The sequence below is a fragment of the Callorhinchus milii genome, unplaced genomic scaffold (assembly GCF_018977255.1).
Source record: "Callorhinchus milii isolate IMCB2004 unplaced genomic scaffold, IMCB_Cmil_1.0 Scaffold22, whole genome shotgun sequence".
Lineage (NCBI taxonomy): Eukaryota > Metazoa > Chordata > Chondrichthyes > Chimaeriformes > Callorhinchidae > Callorhinchus > Callorhinchus milii.
The window spans coordinates 3,015,966-3,035,146 of NW_024704763.1; the positions used below are offsets into that span (position 1 = coordinate 3,015,966).

A 19,181-nucleotide genomic window follows, 5' to 3' on the forward strand; every position below is an offset into this window, starting at 1 on the left:
GGGCATTTGACAGTGGTGGAGCATGACGCCGAGCCGGGGGGAGGTGACTGTAAGCACGGTTGAAGGGGAAGGTCTTCAGGTGCAACCTAAAGATGGGGAAGGAGATGGGAGGTGGAGGGATTTAGGGAGAGTATTCAAGAGTTTTAGGGTCGAAGTGACTGAAAGCGCTGTCACCGGTAGTGGAACGGAGGGCACAAGGGACAAGCAGGAGGCCGGAGTCAGTCGAATGGGGGAACAGACAGGGGGTTGGGGAGTAAGCAGGTTGAAGAGGTGGGGAGGTGCCAGGGCATAAAGGAATCTGAAGAGGAGTGTGAGGGTTTTGAAATCGATCCATTTGGTAATAGTAAACCTCAGAGCAACGTACACTACTTGCCAAATGAACTGAGACACTTTTCCTTCATAGCTCCACCTTCTTGAGAAATGCACCACCTAAAATTGCTTCACATGTGCGATTTTCAACTGTGGTCTCCAACCGAATCTCACACAACTGAATACAATATATAAAGTGCACTTTGCAGTATATTGTGTGAGGCGCTTCCAGACATTTCGAAGACGTGATAAGGTGCTATATCAACTGCAAGGGTTATTATTATTATTATTTTAAGATCTGTACTTCTATCTTAGTAAGTGATCCTGCCGCCAGAACTTGAAGTTTCTGTAATAATAATTCTTACATCCGATGGAGCGCCTTATCCCATCGTTGAGACCTCTCTAAGCGCTTCGCAGGATCTACTGTAAAGTGGGATATGCCCGCGAAGCACCGACTCGTGCAAAATCGATTGGTTTTATGAACTCATTCGAGCTATTTTGATCGTAAAAGACACTGCTCGCCTTCGATCCTTCGATTCAACTTTTTATACCTTCGCAAAATGCCTGGTTTCACAATTTTACTGCAACACACACACTTATCCAGTGCGGATCAGCTATTTCTTTGGGGGCCAAACAGTGTCTGAATTGAGAGCCAAGTTAGAAAACCCATGACGTCGAGTCTTTTCTTGAATGACTTTTTTTCTACCACTATTCGTTGAAAAGGAGGGAGCAATTTCTCTCTCTCTCTCTCTCTCCTCCCTCCCTCCCTCTCTCCCTCTCTCTCTCCCTCTCTCCTTCTCCGAGTCTCGTAGTAGATACGGTACCAGGACTTTGGAAATCAACCGCATTACAAACCCAACGAAGGACACTCGACCCAACGGAGAGCTCCAAGTTGGTTAATGTTTAAACCCATTAACTCGTCGACAAGTAAGAAGTTTACGAGGTGAGTGAGTGGGTGGGGGTGTGAGTGGGTGGGTGAGTGGGTGGGGGTGTGAGTGGGGGTGGGTGGGTGGGTGGGGGGTGTTAATATAAAGCCTGACTCGGATCTCGGGTGCATTCTCACTTGCAGGGCTCCAGTGAGTGAGTGAGTGAGTTAGTCAGTTAGTTAGTTAGTGAGTGAGTGAGTGAGTGAGTGAGTGAGTGAGTGAGTTAGTCAGTTAGTTAGTGAGTTAGTGAGTGAGTGAGTGAGTGAGTGAGTGAGTAAGTAAGTAAGTAAGTAAGTAAGTAAGTAAGTGAGTGAGTTAGTGAGTTAGTGAGTGAGTGAGTGAGTGAGTGAGTGAGTGAGTGAGTGAGTGAGTTAGTGAGTGAGTGAGTGAGTGAGTGAGTGAGTGAGTGAGTGAGTGAGTGAGTGAGTGAGTGAGTGAGTGAGTGAGTGAGTTGAGCTCCAGACAGCAATGGGGAAAGGGTTCTACATCTCCCGGACTCTGGCCGTGGTGGGCATCCTCTTGGCCGCCTCGGCCATCGCTGTGATCGTCGCGTTGGCTGTGGTCTACGCCCGAGAGATGGACCGGAGCGGCGGAGAGCCACTGCCCTCGGAGGGAAGCTCCGCTGCGCCCACCGTCAACCACCACAGCACCGCAGCCCCGTCCAACCCCTGGAACAGGTACCGGTTACCGGACGCCCTGGTGCCCAGTCACTACGAGGTCTTCCTGTGGCCCCGTTTGGAGAGAGACAGCGAGAAAGACTACTTCTTCACCGGTAACTCCACCGCCTACTTCGACTGCGTCCGGAGCACCGACTTGATCCTCATCCACAGCCACGAGCTGAGCTACACCGCGTCCGGGGGCTTCCACGCCGAGTTGCGGGCGCTCGACTCCGCTTCTGCTCCGGGTATCCGGAGGTCGTGGCTGGAGACCCAGACCCAGTTCCTGGTGATCGAGTTGGACGACCTCCTGAAGGCGGATCGCCGGTACTCTCTGCACACGGTTTTCGAAGGGAAATTGGCCGATGACCTGACGGGGTTTTACAGGAGCCAATACATCGATGAAAACGGTAACGTCAGGTGAGTGTGGTCCCCACTCCCACTCCCCACTCCCACTCCCCCTCTCTCTCTCTCTCTCTCTCACTCTCTTTTATAGTCGTATAAGATAATGTAATGTGATATAATTTGATGGTAGATATGTTACCGTGATTTGCTTTTACGGGGTCCGCGCCCGCGTCCGCGTCCGCGCCCGCGCCCGCGAGCAGCGGCGGCGGCGTTCCTGTCGTTGCGCTCGTTTCTTTGTAGGAAATATCGCGTTCGTTTCTTTGTCCGCCTATTGGTGGAGTGCGTTAACGACGTGATATTGATATCGTGTTATAATATTAGGGCGAAACCATAGCTGTATCGAATGCAAGGATTATTATTATTATTATTGTTATTATTGTTATTATTGTTACAGGTAAGTTTCCTTACTCCGCGCGCCTCTCGTTACCCGGCAGTAAGCAGGAACCCGGTTGTGAGTCGATTGGCGGATCGCATTTCTGGGCGTTAATAATCCCTCCAAAAAAAAAAAGGAAAGCATTTAAAATAATATAACTTGGCCGCTCAATCCACGGCTGTTTGTGGGACGCCGCTGGGCGCAATTGGCTGCCGCCTTTCGCCCACAAAGTACATGTGCAACACGAAACATATCTATCTCAGTCTCGAATATGTTCAAGGTGTGATAAGGCGCTATATCAAATGCAAGGATTATGATTATCATTCTTAATGTTATATGCATCCAAGTAAAGCCAACCCACTTTCTAGTTAGAAGACAGAGATAAATCACCTATTTATGATGTTGCAATGGCTTATTGCAGTGCAAACAATTAATTGCTTTCATTAAAGTCATGTTGCAATACCAGAATCCAGTAATTTATCAACAGGACTGTATCATGACATCTATAACACAGGGATTGTGGGCTTCTTTTATTTAGAAATTGAGGTCAATATTTTTTGGCTAATCTGCAATCCAGTCTTTACCAATAAATTAAGGCAACGCCACAAATTTTTAAAAAAAGAAACAGTGTAGAGAATTCTATTTATTTTAACGACATAAAACAAAACAGTTTTCACTAATGAAATCAAGAAAGTTATCTGAAATGACAGAGAGAGAAAAACAGTTGTTGCTATTACCTCAACAGTTTTTTACACCGTTGCCACTGAACACTTTGTGTCTCTTCCAATACCGAGTAACACAATTCTATGTGGGATTGTGTCTCGGCCACCTCAGCCCCTTTGTATAGTGTATGTACATATTAAAAAAAACTTGCATTTGATGTAGTGATTTACGTCAAAATGTTTTAAAACGCTCCACAGAATGAGTTGTTTCGAAGTGTAGTGATGCTGTAAATTTGGGCAAAAGCTACAGTTAATCTATACCAGGTTTAGCTCCGTGAACAATGGTGACATGAATCACGTATCCTGATGGGTTAGGATGGGGGAGGAATGTTGGCCAGTGCTACTGGGAGAACTTCACTGCACTTCTTTGCAATGGTGCTGTGGGTCCCTTTAGCATTTAGCATTTAGCCAACCAGTGGCCTGCGGGCCGTCAAGAAGACTGGCCTCCCCCCCCACCCCAAAAAAAAAACATTTGCTGGATTAGTAGTGTGTTTTCAGGTTTTTCTCGATTAAATATTTCTTGATTTCTGGCATAAATCATGAATTTGTGGCATCAATGAAGAACTATTCATCGAAGAACATTTATTTTGTTGGCCCAACCTTAAAGGTTGGCCACCACTGATCTGAATAGATGGAGGAGGATTATCATATCGAAAGGAAGGCTGCTGCAGCAATGCAGCTGTTCCCCACCAACCCTCACCCTCTCCATCATCCCTCAGTGCTTCTGTAATATGCTGGATTGTCAGCCTGGGTTATATGAGTTGAGGGGCTCTATCCTTCTGACCCAGGGGTAAGAGTGCAACCAACTGAGCCAAAGTGACCTTTGCAGACACCATTCATGCCTTGGATCAGGAAGAGGAGACACTGAGAGAGGAAATAATTGGACAAGTCTTAGTAACTAGTCACGTAATGACTGATGGGGGCCTGCAGCTGGAGTCCCTATCCACAACTAATGTTATGTCAATGCTGGAAGAAACACAACATTGAGAGGCTCATGATGGATGTGCTGCATATTTTGACCACTTCATTCGCCTTTCCTCTAATCTGTTGATTTTTTTAAAAGTATTATTGCAACGACTCAGATGCAACCAACTGATGCCAGGAAAGCGTTTCCTTGCTTTGATGAGCCGGCCATGAAAGCCAACTTCAGCATAACACTAGTCCACAAACCAAAGCACAAAGCATTGTCCAACATGCCAGCAATCAGTAAGTACATTCCAGAGGTTTCATTGACTGACTGATAGGGGTCAGATGTTATATATCTGCAGGGTTTAACAGTTTAAAAAATTACTAGCAATGTTTCCGAGCTTCTGAATCTCTCCGTTTGGATCCTGCGCAACTTATTCACACAAAATACTAGGAGCTGCTGTGGTGGTATTGGGTGTATATCATATGCTTGTCACTAAAATAGTGATTGTTCGCAATGGGATTTCTCCTGTTAGCATAAAGTATCAAAACAGTCTGAACCATATTCAGAATAGACAAAAGCTTGTGGAGTCCAGTAGCTCAGTGGTTAATGCACTCGGCTTGCAAGCAAGAGGACCTCGGTTCCATTCCCGGGCGGGGCTAAACTTTAGGCAGGTTTCCTTACTCCACACTCCTCTGTTTGCCTAGCAGCAAGTAGGAACCCGGTTGTTAGTCGATTGGCGGATTGCTCTCCGGGGGTCAATAATCCCTTCAAAAACAATACTCAATCCACGTGAGAAGGTGCTATATTGAATGCAAGGATTATTATGAATATTATTGCCGATAGATGGTCAGATGGAGCCATTAATGGAAACAAAACATTGAGAAACCTGTGGCCCGAGGCATCTACTTGAGGGGTGGGAAAGCAATGGAGAGAAAATAAAATACCATAATGTCAAATGGTCTCCAGCAAACTGTTCTATGTTAAAACGTTTTATACAATAATTGAAACTAATTGTAATGTTTCTGTAGGAACAAATATTATAACTCAGGATGGCGTCGATTGGAATGTTACTGACTTTAAAACAACACCAAAAATGTCCAGCTACCTATTGGCGTTCATTGTTTCTGACTTCATTTCCATTGACGAAGAACTAAATGGAACTTCGGTAAGAGGCTGAAATGTCTTGAGTCTAAACACTGATGCAGACTAAATTTTTTTTAGTTTAAATATTTTTCTTTTGCATGGACTCACGCACCTATCCTGGACTGAATCCCAAGCGTGAGACACATTCCACCCTTCATCCTATATGTGAAACACATCCCACTCTCAATGCCTTTGCTCGATCCATGAGACAGACACATACCTTACTAAATGCCATGAGAACTCAGATAAATCATACGTTCAGCTGAATAATTAGAACAAACTGCACAATCATAGAGCTGGCACCACTTCTTCTAATCACAAACAGAATTATTCCTTTTTACTGTACAGCATTCATCTTTTGTGAAGGATTCCCTAAACTCTGAGTAATGTTCCTTCCGTTTAGAGATACTGTAGCAATGTGGATTACATACAGAGATAATAAAGTCTCTATTTTGCAAGAATTATTATTATTATTATGTAGAGAATGTAGTTGAAACCACAATAGGAGAATGATGTTCCTTCCTACAGAGATAGCAAAGCATCTCGAATGTTTCTTCAATTGGGATAATAATATTTATTCAGCGAAGGGATTTTTTAAATTTGGCAATCAGGATTAGGCCCCACTCACCCCCCATTAAACTAAATTAGACCCAATCACATTCCTAAAAGGGGAATGGGTATTTGCCGTTTATCTAGCAATAAGGAGGAAGCTGGTTGTTAATTGACTGACGGATCGCTTTCCAAGAGTAATAATCCCTTCAAAAAAAGCAATAAAATAAATAATAATAATTTGGTCAATCAAGTCATGACTGTTTGTGGGACACTGCTGTGCGCAATTGGCTGCCGAGTTTCACTCACAAAATAAACTTTCAATTCACTTTATGGTATATTTTGTGAAGTGCTTTGAGACGTGATGATGTGATAAGGCGCTATATCAAATGCGACGATTATGGTTATTATTCTATATGGATTTCATGCAGACAAGAGAACATATCCTCTTTACAATGACACTAACCTTCCATTTATGGAAAGATAGTCGCATTGCATGGAATAATAATTTCTGTGCAGAGATGATTACAGTTTATTCCCTGCAATTTTCATTCTAAATCCAGACGCTAACCTTTTCTCCCTACAGAAAACAGGGAGGCTATTGTGCAAAACAGAATGAGTTGAATCTATAAATGTGTTCTGAATAATTTCATTTTATTTTTAAGTTCAGTATTTGGGCACGTAGGCAAGCCATTAATGAAGGACAAGGAAATTATGCGTTGGAAGTGACTGGGAAAATCCTGAAGTTTTTTGAATCCTATTACAACGTAGCCTACCCACTGCCAAAGTCAGGTAACTAACTTCTTTCAAACTGTGTGTTCCCAGTTCGTATGAGGTTAAAAATATAAGTATTTCTTTAAAGGGATTCCGCTCCTGATCAGAGCAGAGCACCTGCAGGTCAGCTGGTTCTGTGAAGGTGCTTTGAAATGTCCTCCGATAACAGCAGTTTTACATTTATATGAAAGACGCCATATTAAGATAAAACTGCTGCTGTTGTCATTGTGGTGTGTCTCTGGTTACCGGAATTAGGTAAACAGGATGTGTCACTCCATTGCAATAATCTATCTCTGGAATTGCCATGTGTAGGTGGGATGCATGGACTTCTCAGTTTGGTTTGGATGCTCTTAAGCAAGGGAGGTGGGTTTCCGCATGTGTCGGACCCCCATTTAGGAAATACCACAAAATGAGATCTCTGTTTTGTTTCTAGTTTATCGTAGATTAAGTAATTGGACATTGTCAGTAGGGGGCTGTCAGTCTGCCTGTTCAGGCGGACAGTAAAGATCTATTTGAAAAAAAAGGGGGATTTTATATCACTGCCATAGCCAACAATCCGGAATGCAATTGATCATTAATTTCACGGCTATTTGAGGGACCTTATGGTAAATAAAATAGCTGCTGCATGTGTATGCAAATACACATAGAGAAATGGCATGTGAAACACTTTGGGCATTTTGACGTGATATCAAATGCAAGGATTGTTAAAGGATTATCGCAATGCAATGCAATGCACACCATGCCTAAAGAAGAATTAATAGACTTCAATCTTCAATCGAGAACAATATTGCATATTTCTGTATTAATTATCAATATAAATTATAAATATGGCATCTTCTGTTTCTAATCCTACAAACAGATCAGATTGCTCTTCCCGACTTCAACGCTGGAGCGATGGAAAACTGGGGCCTTGTTACCTACCGTGAGACTGCTCTTTTGTATGATCCGAAACTGTCATCTAATGGAAACAAGGAGAGAGTTGTGAAAGTGATAGCTCATGAACTGGCCCATCAGGTATAAACAATGTCGTTCTTGTGTGACAGTAATTGGACAGAGCATAAGACTTCTTGTGTACTATATGCCTTCGGGGTTATTTCAAAAGGCATTTGATACAAAACTTGTGCAAGACTTTGATTAAGCCACAGTTGGGAGTATTGTGTTCAGCAGTGCTGACCAACCTATGGCTCGTGGGCCGGATGTGGCCCCCAAGGCCATCAAGAAGAAACCCCCCGCGCCCCCCCCCACCTGAGCATATTAGTCCTTAGGACGTCTCAAAGGGCTTCTCACAGATAATCTTGTGGATTCTTTCAAAACCGATTCAAGTTAATGCTTGAGAAAAAAGGGGATATTTAAGGGAAATGGGTGTGAGTGGGAGAGTGCGATGCTATTCGATGGCAGTCGTGGCCATAAAAGCCACAAGCTTGTTGGGGTGAATGGCGTGTTCCTGTCGTGTAACCTTCTATGATTCTATGCTCCTTGCTCTCAGTGGTTTGGAAACTTGGTGACTATCAAATGGTGGAATGACCTATGGCTGAATGAAGGATTTGCCTCTTACGTGGAATACCTGGGCGCTGATCACGCTGAGCAAACTTGGCACTTGGTAAGTGAGTCCGAGACAGAAAGCTTTTAAGAAGCCGTTCACGGGACAAAATAACTGTAATGACATTCACCTTATTTCTTGAAACAACGTTGCATTAAAACATCTGCATTTGCTCACAGAGCCTCATCACATTGAAATATGCAGAGAACTTGTGTGCAATGTAGTGGCTGTTTCTGTAGATAAACTGCAGGTCTTTGGGCCAGGAAGGTCTCACCAACATTGGATTTGAACAACAACAAATTATACTTGTATAGCGTCTTTCACGTCAGGAGGATGTCCCTTGGCGCTGGACAGACAGGGATTTGGACCCGAGCTGGGGGTTGGGATCAGAAGGGATGGTTTAGGAGGGTGAACCAAAGTTGCAGTCAAAAAGATCACAATTGCACTGTAATCCTTTGATTGGACACAACAATCTGCACTTGTTAACTTCCACACACACACCATCCTTTTCTTTTGTTTTTTGCAGAAAGATTTAATCGTGCTGTCGGATGTGTACAAAGTGTTTGCGATCGATGCGTTAGCCTCATCTCACCCTCTCTCGTCGAAGGAGAGCGAGATTAATTCGCCCTCAGAAATCAACGAACTCTTTGACTCTATCTCATACAGCAAGGTAAGAGTATAACTTTCTTTACCCTTCTTAAAACAACAGCAACAAATTGCATTTGTACAGCGCCTTTCACTATATTCTTGCAATGCATGTATTCTGTGAAGCAATTTGAGACGTCTCGAGATGATGTGATAACGCACTATTTCAAATACAAGGATTATTATTATTAATGTCGGGAGGACATCCCAAGGCGCTGGACAGCGAAAGGTTTGCATTCAAGCTAGGGGTTGGAATCAAGATGGGCTGAAGGCAAGTGGAGTGGAGGTGGGAGGATGACACTGTCGAAGGCACGGTCGAAGAGGAAGGTCTTGAAGGAGACAAGGGAGGGGGCAAGGAGGAGATGCTCAATTTATAGTTGAACTTACCCGATGTTACACTTTTGCTCGTAGCACTAAAGACGCTTAATTCTACCATGCTGTTGGTTGACTTTCATTGCAGGGCGCATCTGTGCTGAGGATGCTTTCCAGCTTTCTCTCAGAAGAAGTCTTCTTGAAAGGCCTCAATGTAAGGTTGAATTGTATTTGAAGATACATTAACTCAGTTGAAATATTTCAATTGATGGCCGAAATGTTTGGATTCAACTCTTTGCGCTTCATTCACAGAGCTACCTCACAGAGTTTTCGTTCAGCAACACTGTCTACAACGACCTCTTTCAGCACTTGCAGAAGGTATGTCACTGCATAGCATGATGTGAAATCAGATGAACAAAATCCATTCAATCACAGCACAGATTCCCTTGCAGAAACCCTTCAACTCATTTCACCTGGATCAATGTGTTTTGCTACAATTGTCTTTGGAAGAAAAAAAAATAACTTTAAAGCTTCCAAAGCAATAAAGTTGCTCCAAGTCGGGCTCTGCCACTTTTCAGCGCTGCGAGATGCTGCCCTGCGTGAAGGGCAATATATAAATTCAACTTGTTGTTGTTAACTGAATTCAGTCTTCCTTGCTTAGGCTGTTGAATCATCGAGCGTCTCATTACCTGCTTCGGTGACAGATATAATGAGCAGGTGGACGTTACAGATGGGATTTCCAGTTGTAAAGATAAACAGTCAGACTGGAGAAATCAGTCAGAACCATTTCCTTCTTGATCCAAACTCGACTGTGACACGACCCTCAGAGTTTGGGTAAGTCTTTGTCAGACCATTGGTCTTACCGAATCTCATCCCTGGTGTGTGGATTCTGTCATGGGTTCACTTGACCTCATTATCTTATCGTTGCAAGATATTACAACTACATCCTCTTGGTCAACAATTGGAGACATAGTGCAATGATTCTTAAGAAACAATGATTTTTATGGTGAGCGATAGGGTTGTTGATATTTCAGCTGTACTACCTGAAGGATTGCACAGAGATAAACCCAGCCGAATCCCAGCGATGTTCTTCACATCTATTCTGCTTTCTATATGTTTTCAGTTATGTTTGGATTGTGCCAATTACATATATGAAGCAAGGTGGCAGTGACGTGAATGAGCTTTGGTTGAATAAGAAAACAGGTATGGATACTGGGTGTTTGCACCTACCTCAGCGAGAAGCTCCCAAAACAACAGCTTACATTTATATAGAACCCTCACACGGGGTAGCTAAACACCTATCAAAATACATAAACATAACACTCACTTCTTGTAATATCTTGCATGATGTGTATGTGTACATAACTAGAGAATCACAATACGATTGGGAGCTGTTTGGGAGGCAATGTGTTTGGACTTGTTTTAATTAAACTGGGGGTCAAGACTTCCCAAGCATACCAAGTATACTTCATGTTATTGTTATTACATGATTTATATGTTTCTTTGTTTTCATCCACAATAGAGACTTCCCAAGAAATGAAAGTCACTGGGAATCAATGGATCCTGGCTAACATTAATGTTACGGGATACTACAGAGTGAACTATGATGAAAACAACTGGAAAAACCTTTTGTCTCAACTGGAAACAGATCACAAAGTGAGTGTTATCTGCAGCTTGTTTCGATTGCTATCACATGATTTTCTTAACTGCCAATTCTGACCGGAAAACCCATGCAATGTTCACTTCCTTTAATGAATTTCTATTCATTTGGAAAACGATTTTTCAAAAAACTTTACAAATTCAACACGAATGTAAATAATTTCCCCAAATTCCACCCAATTTAATTTCTTATCCTCTAATTTTGTGAAATAGACCACTCCATAGTTAATTTGTTGTGTACAATTGGCTGTCACTTTTCGCCCATGAAATATACAGTCACTTTACAGTATACTCTGTGAAGAGCTTTGAGCCTCGAAGATGTGGTAAGGTGCAATATCAAATGCAAGGATTATTATTATTATTTAAGAGAATGGTCTTAAGGCTAAGTCAACGAAGAATTTTGGACTGCAGGCTTCATCTTGATGCTGACTGGATTGGAAGTGCCATATAATAATAATAATAATAATCCTTGCATTTGATATAGCGCTTTTCACGTCGGGAGGACGTCCCAAAGCGCTTCACAGAACACACTGTAAAGTGAATTGACTGTATATTTGTGGGCGAACGCAGCGGCCAATTGCACACAGCAATGTCCCACAAACAGTCGTAGATTGAAAATGACCAATTTATTATTGGTTTTGGTTTTGGAGGGATTATTATTAGGCTCTGTGTGGAGTAAGAAAACTTGCCCTGCTTCCTCTCGAGAGCAGTGGCTGCAGATATTGAAATGAGGCACACACGAGACATACTCTAGATATGGCAGACGTTGCTACATAATCCATATATTAATTCTTGTTTCACAGGTCATTCCGATAATCAACCGAGCTCAGATAATTGCTGACTCCTTCAATCTGGCCAGGTAAGTTGATTTACAAATGACACCTATTATATGGGAGCTAAGGGATGTCTCTGATCCCACCATGAAAAGCCAACGAAGCAGAAGCAGAAGGCAATAGGATGTGTAAACATTAATTTTTTTTTGGACATTGAAACTTTTATCATATTTTTATGGCCGGTGTTGTTGGTAATTCTCTTCATCCCGACAACTGCAATTAGAATATTGAGGTTTTATTGACAAAGATTGTAAACCATTCCTTATCGAGGTTTAATGCTGATAATAGAAAAGTGCTCCGTTCTCCATCCCCCAGCACTATTTAAGTATATTATCTCATCTTACCTTCTGCTGTAACAGGGTGCAGTTGTGTTAGCACTGCTCCAACATAAACCAGATAGTTTTATTGATGGGAACAATGGATATCACTGGTTGTATTTCCATATTCTGCACAAACAGCTAATGGTGCTTTTTTTCCACAACAGGGCAGATTATCGAAAAACAACAGATGCGCTGAACACCACCAAATACCTAACCGCTGAGATTGAGTACATACCCTGGCAGGCAGCGTTTGACAACCTGTATTACATCACGCTAATGCTTGATCGTTCTGAAGTCTATGGAGATATGAAGGTATGACATTACAAGAAACAGTTAATAATAATGATAATTAAATCGCATTGAGACCTCTTGAAGATGTAATAAGGTGCTACATCAAATGCAAGTATTATTATTATAATAATACCAATCCTTGCATTTGATACAGTGCCTTTCATGCCAGGAGACGTCTCAAAGCTCTTCAAAGGAGTTACTATAAAGAGTGGTGATGGTCTGTTCTGTTAACATGGCAGACAATCCCCGGAAACAGCCGTGAAGTGAATGATCAATTTTATCAAGAAGTTTGTTGGTCAGGAGACCAGGAGAAACACTCTTTCTTTGAATACTGCTATTGTCCACTCAAACAGGCAGAGGGGACCTTAGATTATCGTCTCATCCAAAGGAGAGCGATATTGACAATGCAGCATCTCCCCACACCACTGGCACTGGAGTGTCAGTCTAGAGTTCAAAGTCCCGATTTGGGCTTGAACCCATAGCCTTCCAACTCGGGTGCAAGAATGTCACCAACTGAGCAGGATCCCTGGCTGCTTCCCATCCTCCCTAACCCCGGGAAGGCAAGAGTCAAATTAGCCTTTCCATCCAAGCCCCCACTTAGACCAGCAAACTCAGCATTGACTGGGATTCAAACTGGGGCTGGCAACTGTAGCTCTATCCACTACACCATTGGGATTAACCCAACTGCATTTTCTTACAAAAAAACATTCACGTCATTGTCAAATTAATCTCATTTTCCGAAATGCTTCGAGACACTCAATTACGTGAGCAGTGCTATTTAATGTTTGTTGTTGGGAGAATGTATTTGGGGCCATATTTTGTGTGCGTTTCAATTGGAATGACACTAATCTGTTCATAACAGAATTACATGAGGCAACAAACGACTCCATTGTACAACCACTTTAAAGTCAAGACAGAAAACTGGACCGTTCCTTCAGAAGGTCACCAGGAGCAGTAAGTAACTGGTTTGAATGATATTGTTTCTCTCTCTCTCTCTCTCTCTCTCTCTCTGTTTATGAGTATTGATTCCTGATGTCTTTAATAAACCCAAGGCAGGAGCACTATCAAAGGGCAGAGTAGATATAATGAGCCAGTGTTCAAACTGCTTGGAAACATTCAATCTGCTCCTTTAGAAGATCTTTTAAGAATCTCTTGATAAATTGCCCAGGAACCTTTAAGCACCTATCACCTGTTTTAATATTCCAGATACAATGAGGTGAATGCTCTGAGCGCAGCATGTACATATGGGCTCGAAGAGTGTCAGACAATAGCCGTCAACTATTACAAGCAATGGATGAACAACTCCAGCAACAACTCGTGAGTAACCCTGAATAACAAGAGATTTTAATGGCAGTATTGCACCAAAAGCAATGATATTGACTTGTGGAGTCCTGTAGAGTATTGGTTAGAGCACTCACCTCGCAAGCGAGAGGACCCGGATTCAATTCCTGGGAGGGCGAAACATTAGACAAGTTTCCTTATCCACTGGCCTCTGTTTACTTAGCAGTAAGTAGGAACCCAGATGTTAGTTGATTAGTGGTAATAATGCCTCCCCCCAAAAAATATGGCCACTCAATCCACGACTGTTTGTAGGATATCGCTGTGTGCAATTAGTTGGTGCATTTCAGTCTATCCACTTCATAATATATTCTGTGAAGCACTTGGTGAAACGTGTCAATGAAGTGATAAGGTGCAATATCAAATGCAAGGATTATTAATATTATAATGATTCCATTTTATGTGGGAACTCTGCCTACAGGATTCCTCTGAACCTGAAGACAACAGTCTACTGCAATGCCATAGCCCTTGGGGGAGAGGAAGAGTGGGAATTTGCGTGGAAAATGTTTAAGTCGGCCACTATTGCTACTGAAGAAGCCAAACTGCGTTCAGCCATGGCATGCAGTAAGGAACCGTGGATACTCCAGCGGTGAGTAGAGAGAATAGGAACTTGCAAGACCCTGAGCAGCAAGCATTCAGAGTGTGTGCCATTTGTATGTCTTAATAAGAGGCTGTGTTGTTAAAGGAGGTATCAAAGTTATGATTCTGTCCCAACTATTGGAGTCCTGTAGCGTAGTGGTTAGCGCACTCGTCTCGCAAGCGTGAGGACCTGGGTTTGATTCCCAGGTGGGGTGAAACCTTAGGCTAGTTTCCTTATCCAACACCTCTCTGTATACCCAGCAGTAAGTAGGAACCTGGTTGTTAGTTTATTGGCGGATCACTTTCTGGGTGTAATAATCCCTCCAAAAACAAACTAAAAAAAATTGGTCACTCAATCCACAACTATCTGTGGGACACAGCTGTGCACAATTGGATGTCGTGTTTCGCCCTCAAAATTCATATTCTATGAAGTGCTTTGAGATGTCACAACAAAGTGATAAGGCGCAGTATCAAATACAAGGATTACTATTAACTACAATCACCTCCCAATGTCTTGTACACACATGAACGAGCATGGTTTCAGAGAGCTCCTGGCACATGTGGTCGGGGAACTCCTGTAGAAAGAAAAAGGAGTAAAAAGCCTCCAGGAAAGAAGGGGGTGGGAGGGAGGAATTGGAGAACCTGTACCCACTTCATGAAGTGTTTTCCTTGCTAAAGGTATCTTGACTATACTTTGGACTCAGAAAAAATTAGAAAACAAGATGCCACCTCCACCATTGGGTACATTGCGAACAATGTGGTAGGACAGCCTCTGGCCTGGAATTTTGTTCGTGCGAAATGGAATTTTATATTTGAACAGTGAGTATGGAGCTCCTGCACTAATATCCTGCATCAATCTCGCACCGAATTGTCAACTCCCTCACAATGCAGCTAGCAACACATCTCCGCTCGTGGCTATTGGGTTTGTGAGAATGTTTTTTGGTGGGCGGGGGGGCTACCAGGTGTCAAACATGATGCGAGGGAAACCATCACTTCTTCAAACTACTAAGAGCTTCTCATATGTACAAAAATCTCCAATTGTCTGGCACGGAGTGCACACTCTCTCCCAGTACGGAGTTCACTGAATCCCAGGAAATTCAGGCGCACTTTCAGGCAAGAGGCAAGGCTTGAGCTCTGTGCGAGAGTCTTATAACATTTTAAAAGTGCCTTGTAACATTGCTCTTCTTTCTCTCTCACTCTCTCTCTCTCTCTCTCACTCTCTCTCTCTCTCTCTCACTCTCTCTCACTCCAGGTACGGTGGGGGCTCATTCTCATTCTCCTCGCTGATAGACGGGGTGACGAAACGATTTTCATCGGAATTTGAACTGCAGCAGGTTTGTGATCAACTTATTCCTCCAGGTGTTTCCTTCAGTTAAGATGAGCCACCCTCAGGTGCTTCAATCTCTCCCAGCACTCGCTAACTCAGTTCTTTCACTCAGTTAGCCTAACCTGGCTTGCTTCTCTCCCTTAACAAATCTTGACGCTATTTTGACAGAGCCAGCTACTCTCTCACAGCTCACTGAGCACCCATCAGGTTTAATTCAATGTTAATACGTTCGCCTTTCCCTGCAAACTACACGGACGCTTACATTTGACAGTAAATCCTGTGACGTGTTTCGAGATTCAGGATCACAAAGTATCTCAGGATAATTCTGCCTTAATTCAGGAATTCTTAAAAAGCACTGCGCAAAACGGCCTCTCAAATCGGTGAGATTTGAAGCGGATTCGGTCACTGGGCCGCGAGGAATTCAAGGTCTTAGCTGTTGCCTCTGAGCTCATTACCTCTGTGCTGTTGTACTCTGCAGCTGGAACAGTTTAAGAAAGACAATGAGGATATTGGCTTTGGATCAGGAACGCGTGCTCTCGAGCAGGCTCTGGAGAAAACGAAAGCCAACATACAGTGGGTCTCCAAGAACAAGGAGCAAGTCCATCAGTGGTTCATAGATGCGACTGTGAAACCATAACACATTACCGAATCACCTGTAAATATAAATAAACAAACTGGCTATAAATACGTTTCAGAATGAACTGCACACCTCTAAAGCCAGGAAACTGCTTCAGATTGGAGTTGTCAGGGCATCTGCTTTTACAGACTCGAATGCACTTCCCATCTCTGCTTCAAACCCATTCTTTAGGAACATAGGAACAAGAGTAGGCCATTCAGCCCCTCAAATCTGTTGCATTATTCCATTAGATCATGGCTGATCTGTGCCTCAACTCCAATTACCCGCCTTTGCCCCATATCCCTCGATACCCTGACCAAATAAAATCTATCCACCTCAGTCTTAAAAATTTGAATAGATTCAGCATCCACAGCCTTTTAGGTGAGAGAATTGTAGATTTTGGGACTTTCCCATTCCAATGGTTGTACAACCAAGTTTTATGGACGGTTCCAAAAACTCAGGGAGGTCATTTTAAAACTGTCTGTGCCACACCATACTGTACCGTAACCAGCACACTGTGCTGAACCAGTCTGTGCCTTATCACTGCATCCTGTCCAGGATCATACTGTGCAATATCATAACTGATCGATGTTGCACTGTTAGTGTGATTCAGCACGGAAACTGCTTCTTATTGACTGGATGTATAGTAGGTCAGCGAGAGGCACTGCTGGAGGACAGCAAGGCTCAATTGCGGTGGCTAGTAGCTCACGCTTTACTTTGTTATGAAATTACTGTCTGTGATCAATCACTAAATCAGCCTGTTGCCAAGATCTGCACTATCTTTCCCGCCCTGTAACTATGATGGTATTGAAGCTCTCCATGTCATTATGAAAGCCTTCGTCCAATGTTGCACTCACTTTCTCAGTCCCCACGGCACTGTTTAAACAGGTTTTATGAAACTCCCAGTCATATTGCTGTTGGCTTCTTGTCAGTTTCATTCACTGAATGTTGCAATGTCGTAAAGTATTTCTTACTGTTTGAAACCATCTTACGAACAGAAATCCTTGGATCGAGCTGTTTCGGGAGAATTAACACGGTTTGTCCCATAACAGACTTTGTCACTGGTAGATTCCATCCGTTTCTTCACTGAGAAAGGAAAAGTGCCACATTACATGATTCAAATCCTGTATATTGCAAAACAACAATGATGGGTTCATTAAACTTAGTTCAAATAAAGTCTTGGTGCATGGACTATATTCCTTGGGAAGTCACAATGACGTGATACAGGGCTATATCAAATGCAAGGATTATTCTTATTTTTATAATGAAGTAGTCTTAGAGCCGAGTGAAGCGGAGAGCAATTGCAGGCATGGATTGCGACCCAGGTCTTATGAAATATAGGAGTGTTTGATCACGATAAGGCAATGCACCATTATCCCCAGTACTTAGCCTAACTGAACCCTGAAACCTAAAGCCTGATCAGACTGTGGACTCTGTGGTCTGAGAGGATGACCATCAAAATTGGGTAAGAGAATGGGGAGAAACTGCCAACCACAGTGAGTCCTAGAAAGGATAGAAAAAGAATGTCTGATGGTTAATTACAGGGGGAGACACTGAGCCAGCACTACAACCAATGGGATTCCCAGATCCCGTGCTTAGCTTTCAGGTCTGTGGTTTTGAAGATGGTGGAGTTCATTTATTATGTTTGATTGGGTTTATTTTGTGTGTTCAGATAACTTTCTCAGGTAATCTTATTTAAAGTATCTCAGCTAATAAAACTTTTATGACTTTATTGGTTGCTGTGGTCTTTGTCTCTGTCAATGGAACATTGATTGGGTACATGCCATGTAACCTGATAGCAACAGATAAGTCTTTCTTTCCCCCGGATTCCTCTTCCACCTCCGCTTTTTAGGCTCTTTGAGTGAAGATAAACCGCTGACAGCAGTGTTTGGAATTCTCCCTTTCGTTTTGCGTGAATAAAATAAGATCACACGGGTGCCTGATTACGGTTTTTTTCCTGTAAAGTGTAGTGACTTTGTATTTGTAGGCAAAGTACCGTAAGAAGGAGAGGCAGCTCTTGCAAAGTGCAGAGCTTCAATCTGGGCTCCACCGATTTCTCTTAAGATCAGAGCCAGCACCTGCATGTGTACGTGGCAAACACATGTGGAACTCTCAGGCTCTTAAGCAAGGCGACGGGTTTCCGCGGGTATCTTGGCTGCCCCCCAAAAAAGCCAGCATCTGCATTTCTGTAAGGACTGGTCTGACATCCTGGGTTCACTGTGTGATCACCACAGGAGGAACGACCGTGAACAACGTCCAACAAGTAAACCTATTGAAAAAGTGCTTTTTTTTTCTCCGCACAGGGTAACCACACAGTGCAGCCTTTTCATTGGGAAACCTCCCTGTAAATGCTACTTGCAAAGAATTAAAAACGAACGAATATCCGGGGGATTTTTTTTTATTCTTGGCTCCCGCCTGCTTCTGTTGACTTTCTCGAACGTCGATTTTTCTTGCGCGCGGCGAGATCCGACCGCTTGTGGAAGAGTTGCAAAGTCCGAGACGCCACTCCAAATTCCACGCGAACCTGTTGCCGCTTGCTATTGCAATAACACTAATCCTTGCATTTGAATCGGTGCCGGAAGGGCGGGTTCCTTGAACTACAGGACCGCGGCACAGTCCCTCGAATCATGCTACGGCGTCTTAAACCCAACTGTGCAGCGCCTTGGGACGTCCTCCTGACGTGAAAGGCGCTTTATAAATGGAATCTTGTTGTTGTTGTTGTTGTTGTTAAAATAGATTCACTCTTTATTATAGGCTGCGGACGATCCTGCGGATCGATTTTGGAAACGAGGAGAACGTCTGGTCTGAATGCATCAATTCAGGGCCCGCGAGCGCCCTCCTGTGCGGCTTTTTACGCAACACGTTGCAAGATCCCAGTGGGGTCGTGGTTCAACAGTGAGACAACAGGAGATTTGGCCCCTTCGTGCCCTCCGAACCCAATCGCGCTCCGAAAA

At 43.2% G+C, this 19,181-nt stretch overlaps 1 protein-coding gene across 1 annotated transcript; it reads left to right on the forward strand.

Moving 5' to 3' along the window:
* Positions 1–1,655: 1,655 nt before the first annotated feature.
* LOC103186644 (aminopeptidase Ey) lies at positions 1,656–17,403 on the forward strand. The gene is made up of 20 exons (XM_007905816.2): positions 1,656–2,311; positions 4,455–4,597; positions 5,330–5,466; positions 6,659–6,785; positions 7,627–7,781; positions 8,254–8,367; positions 8,834–8,977; positions 9,413–9,478; positions 9,577–9,642; positions 9,926–10,098; positions 10,388–10,467; positions 10,787–10,920; positions 11,727–11,782; positions 12,241–12,388; positions 13,230–13,321; positions 13,574–13,684; positions 14,127–14,294; positions 14,963–15,103; positions 15,537–15,618; positions 16,090–17,403. The coding sequence occupies exons 1-20, from the start codon at positions 1,704–1,706 to the stop codon at positions 16,246–16,248; spliced, it is 2,904 nt and encodes a 967-aa protein (XP_007904007.2). The 5' UTR covers positions 1,656–1,703; the 3' UTR covers positions 16,249–17,403.
* The last annotated feature ends 1,778 nt before the right edge of the window (positions 17,404–19,181 follow it).

What these genes read in the sequence shown, in the direction of transcription:
- LOC103186644 (XM_007905816.2), top strand. Translation starts at nt 1,704, where the DNA reads ATGGGGAAAGGGTTCTACATCTCCCGGACTCTGGCCGTGGTGGGCATC. An exon ending in CTGAGCAAACTTGGCACTTG is followed by an intron (nt 8,368 to 8,833) that starts GTAAGTGAGTCC and finishes TGTTTTTTGCAG; the next exon opens with AAAGATTTAATCGTGCTGTC. An exon ending in TCTTTCAGCACTTGCAGAAG is followed by an intron (nt 9,643 to 9,925) that starts GTATGTCACTGC and finishes TTCCTTGCTTAG; the next exon opens with GCTGTTGAATCATCGAGCGT.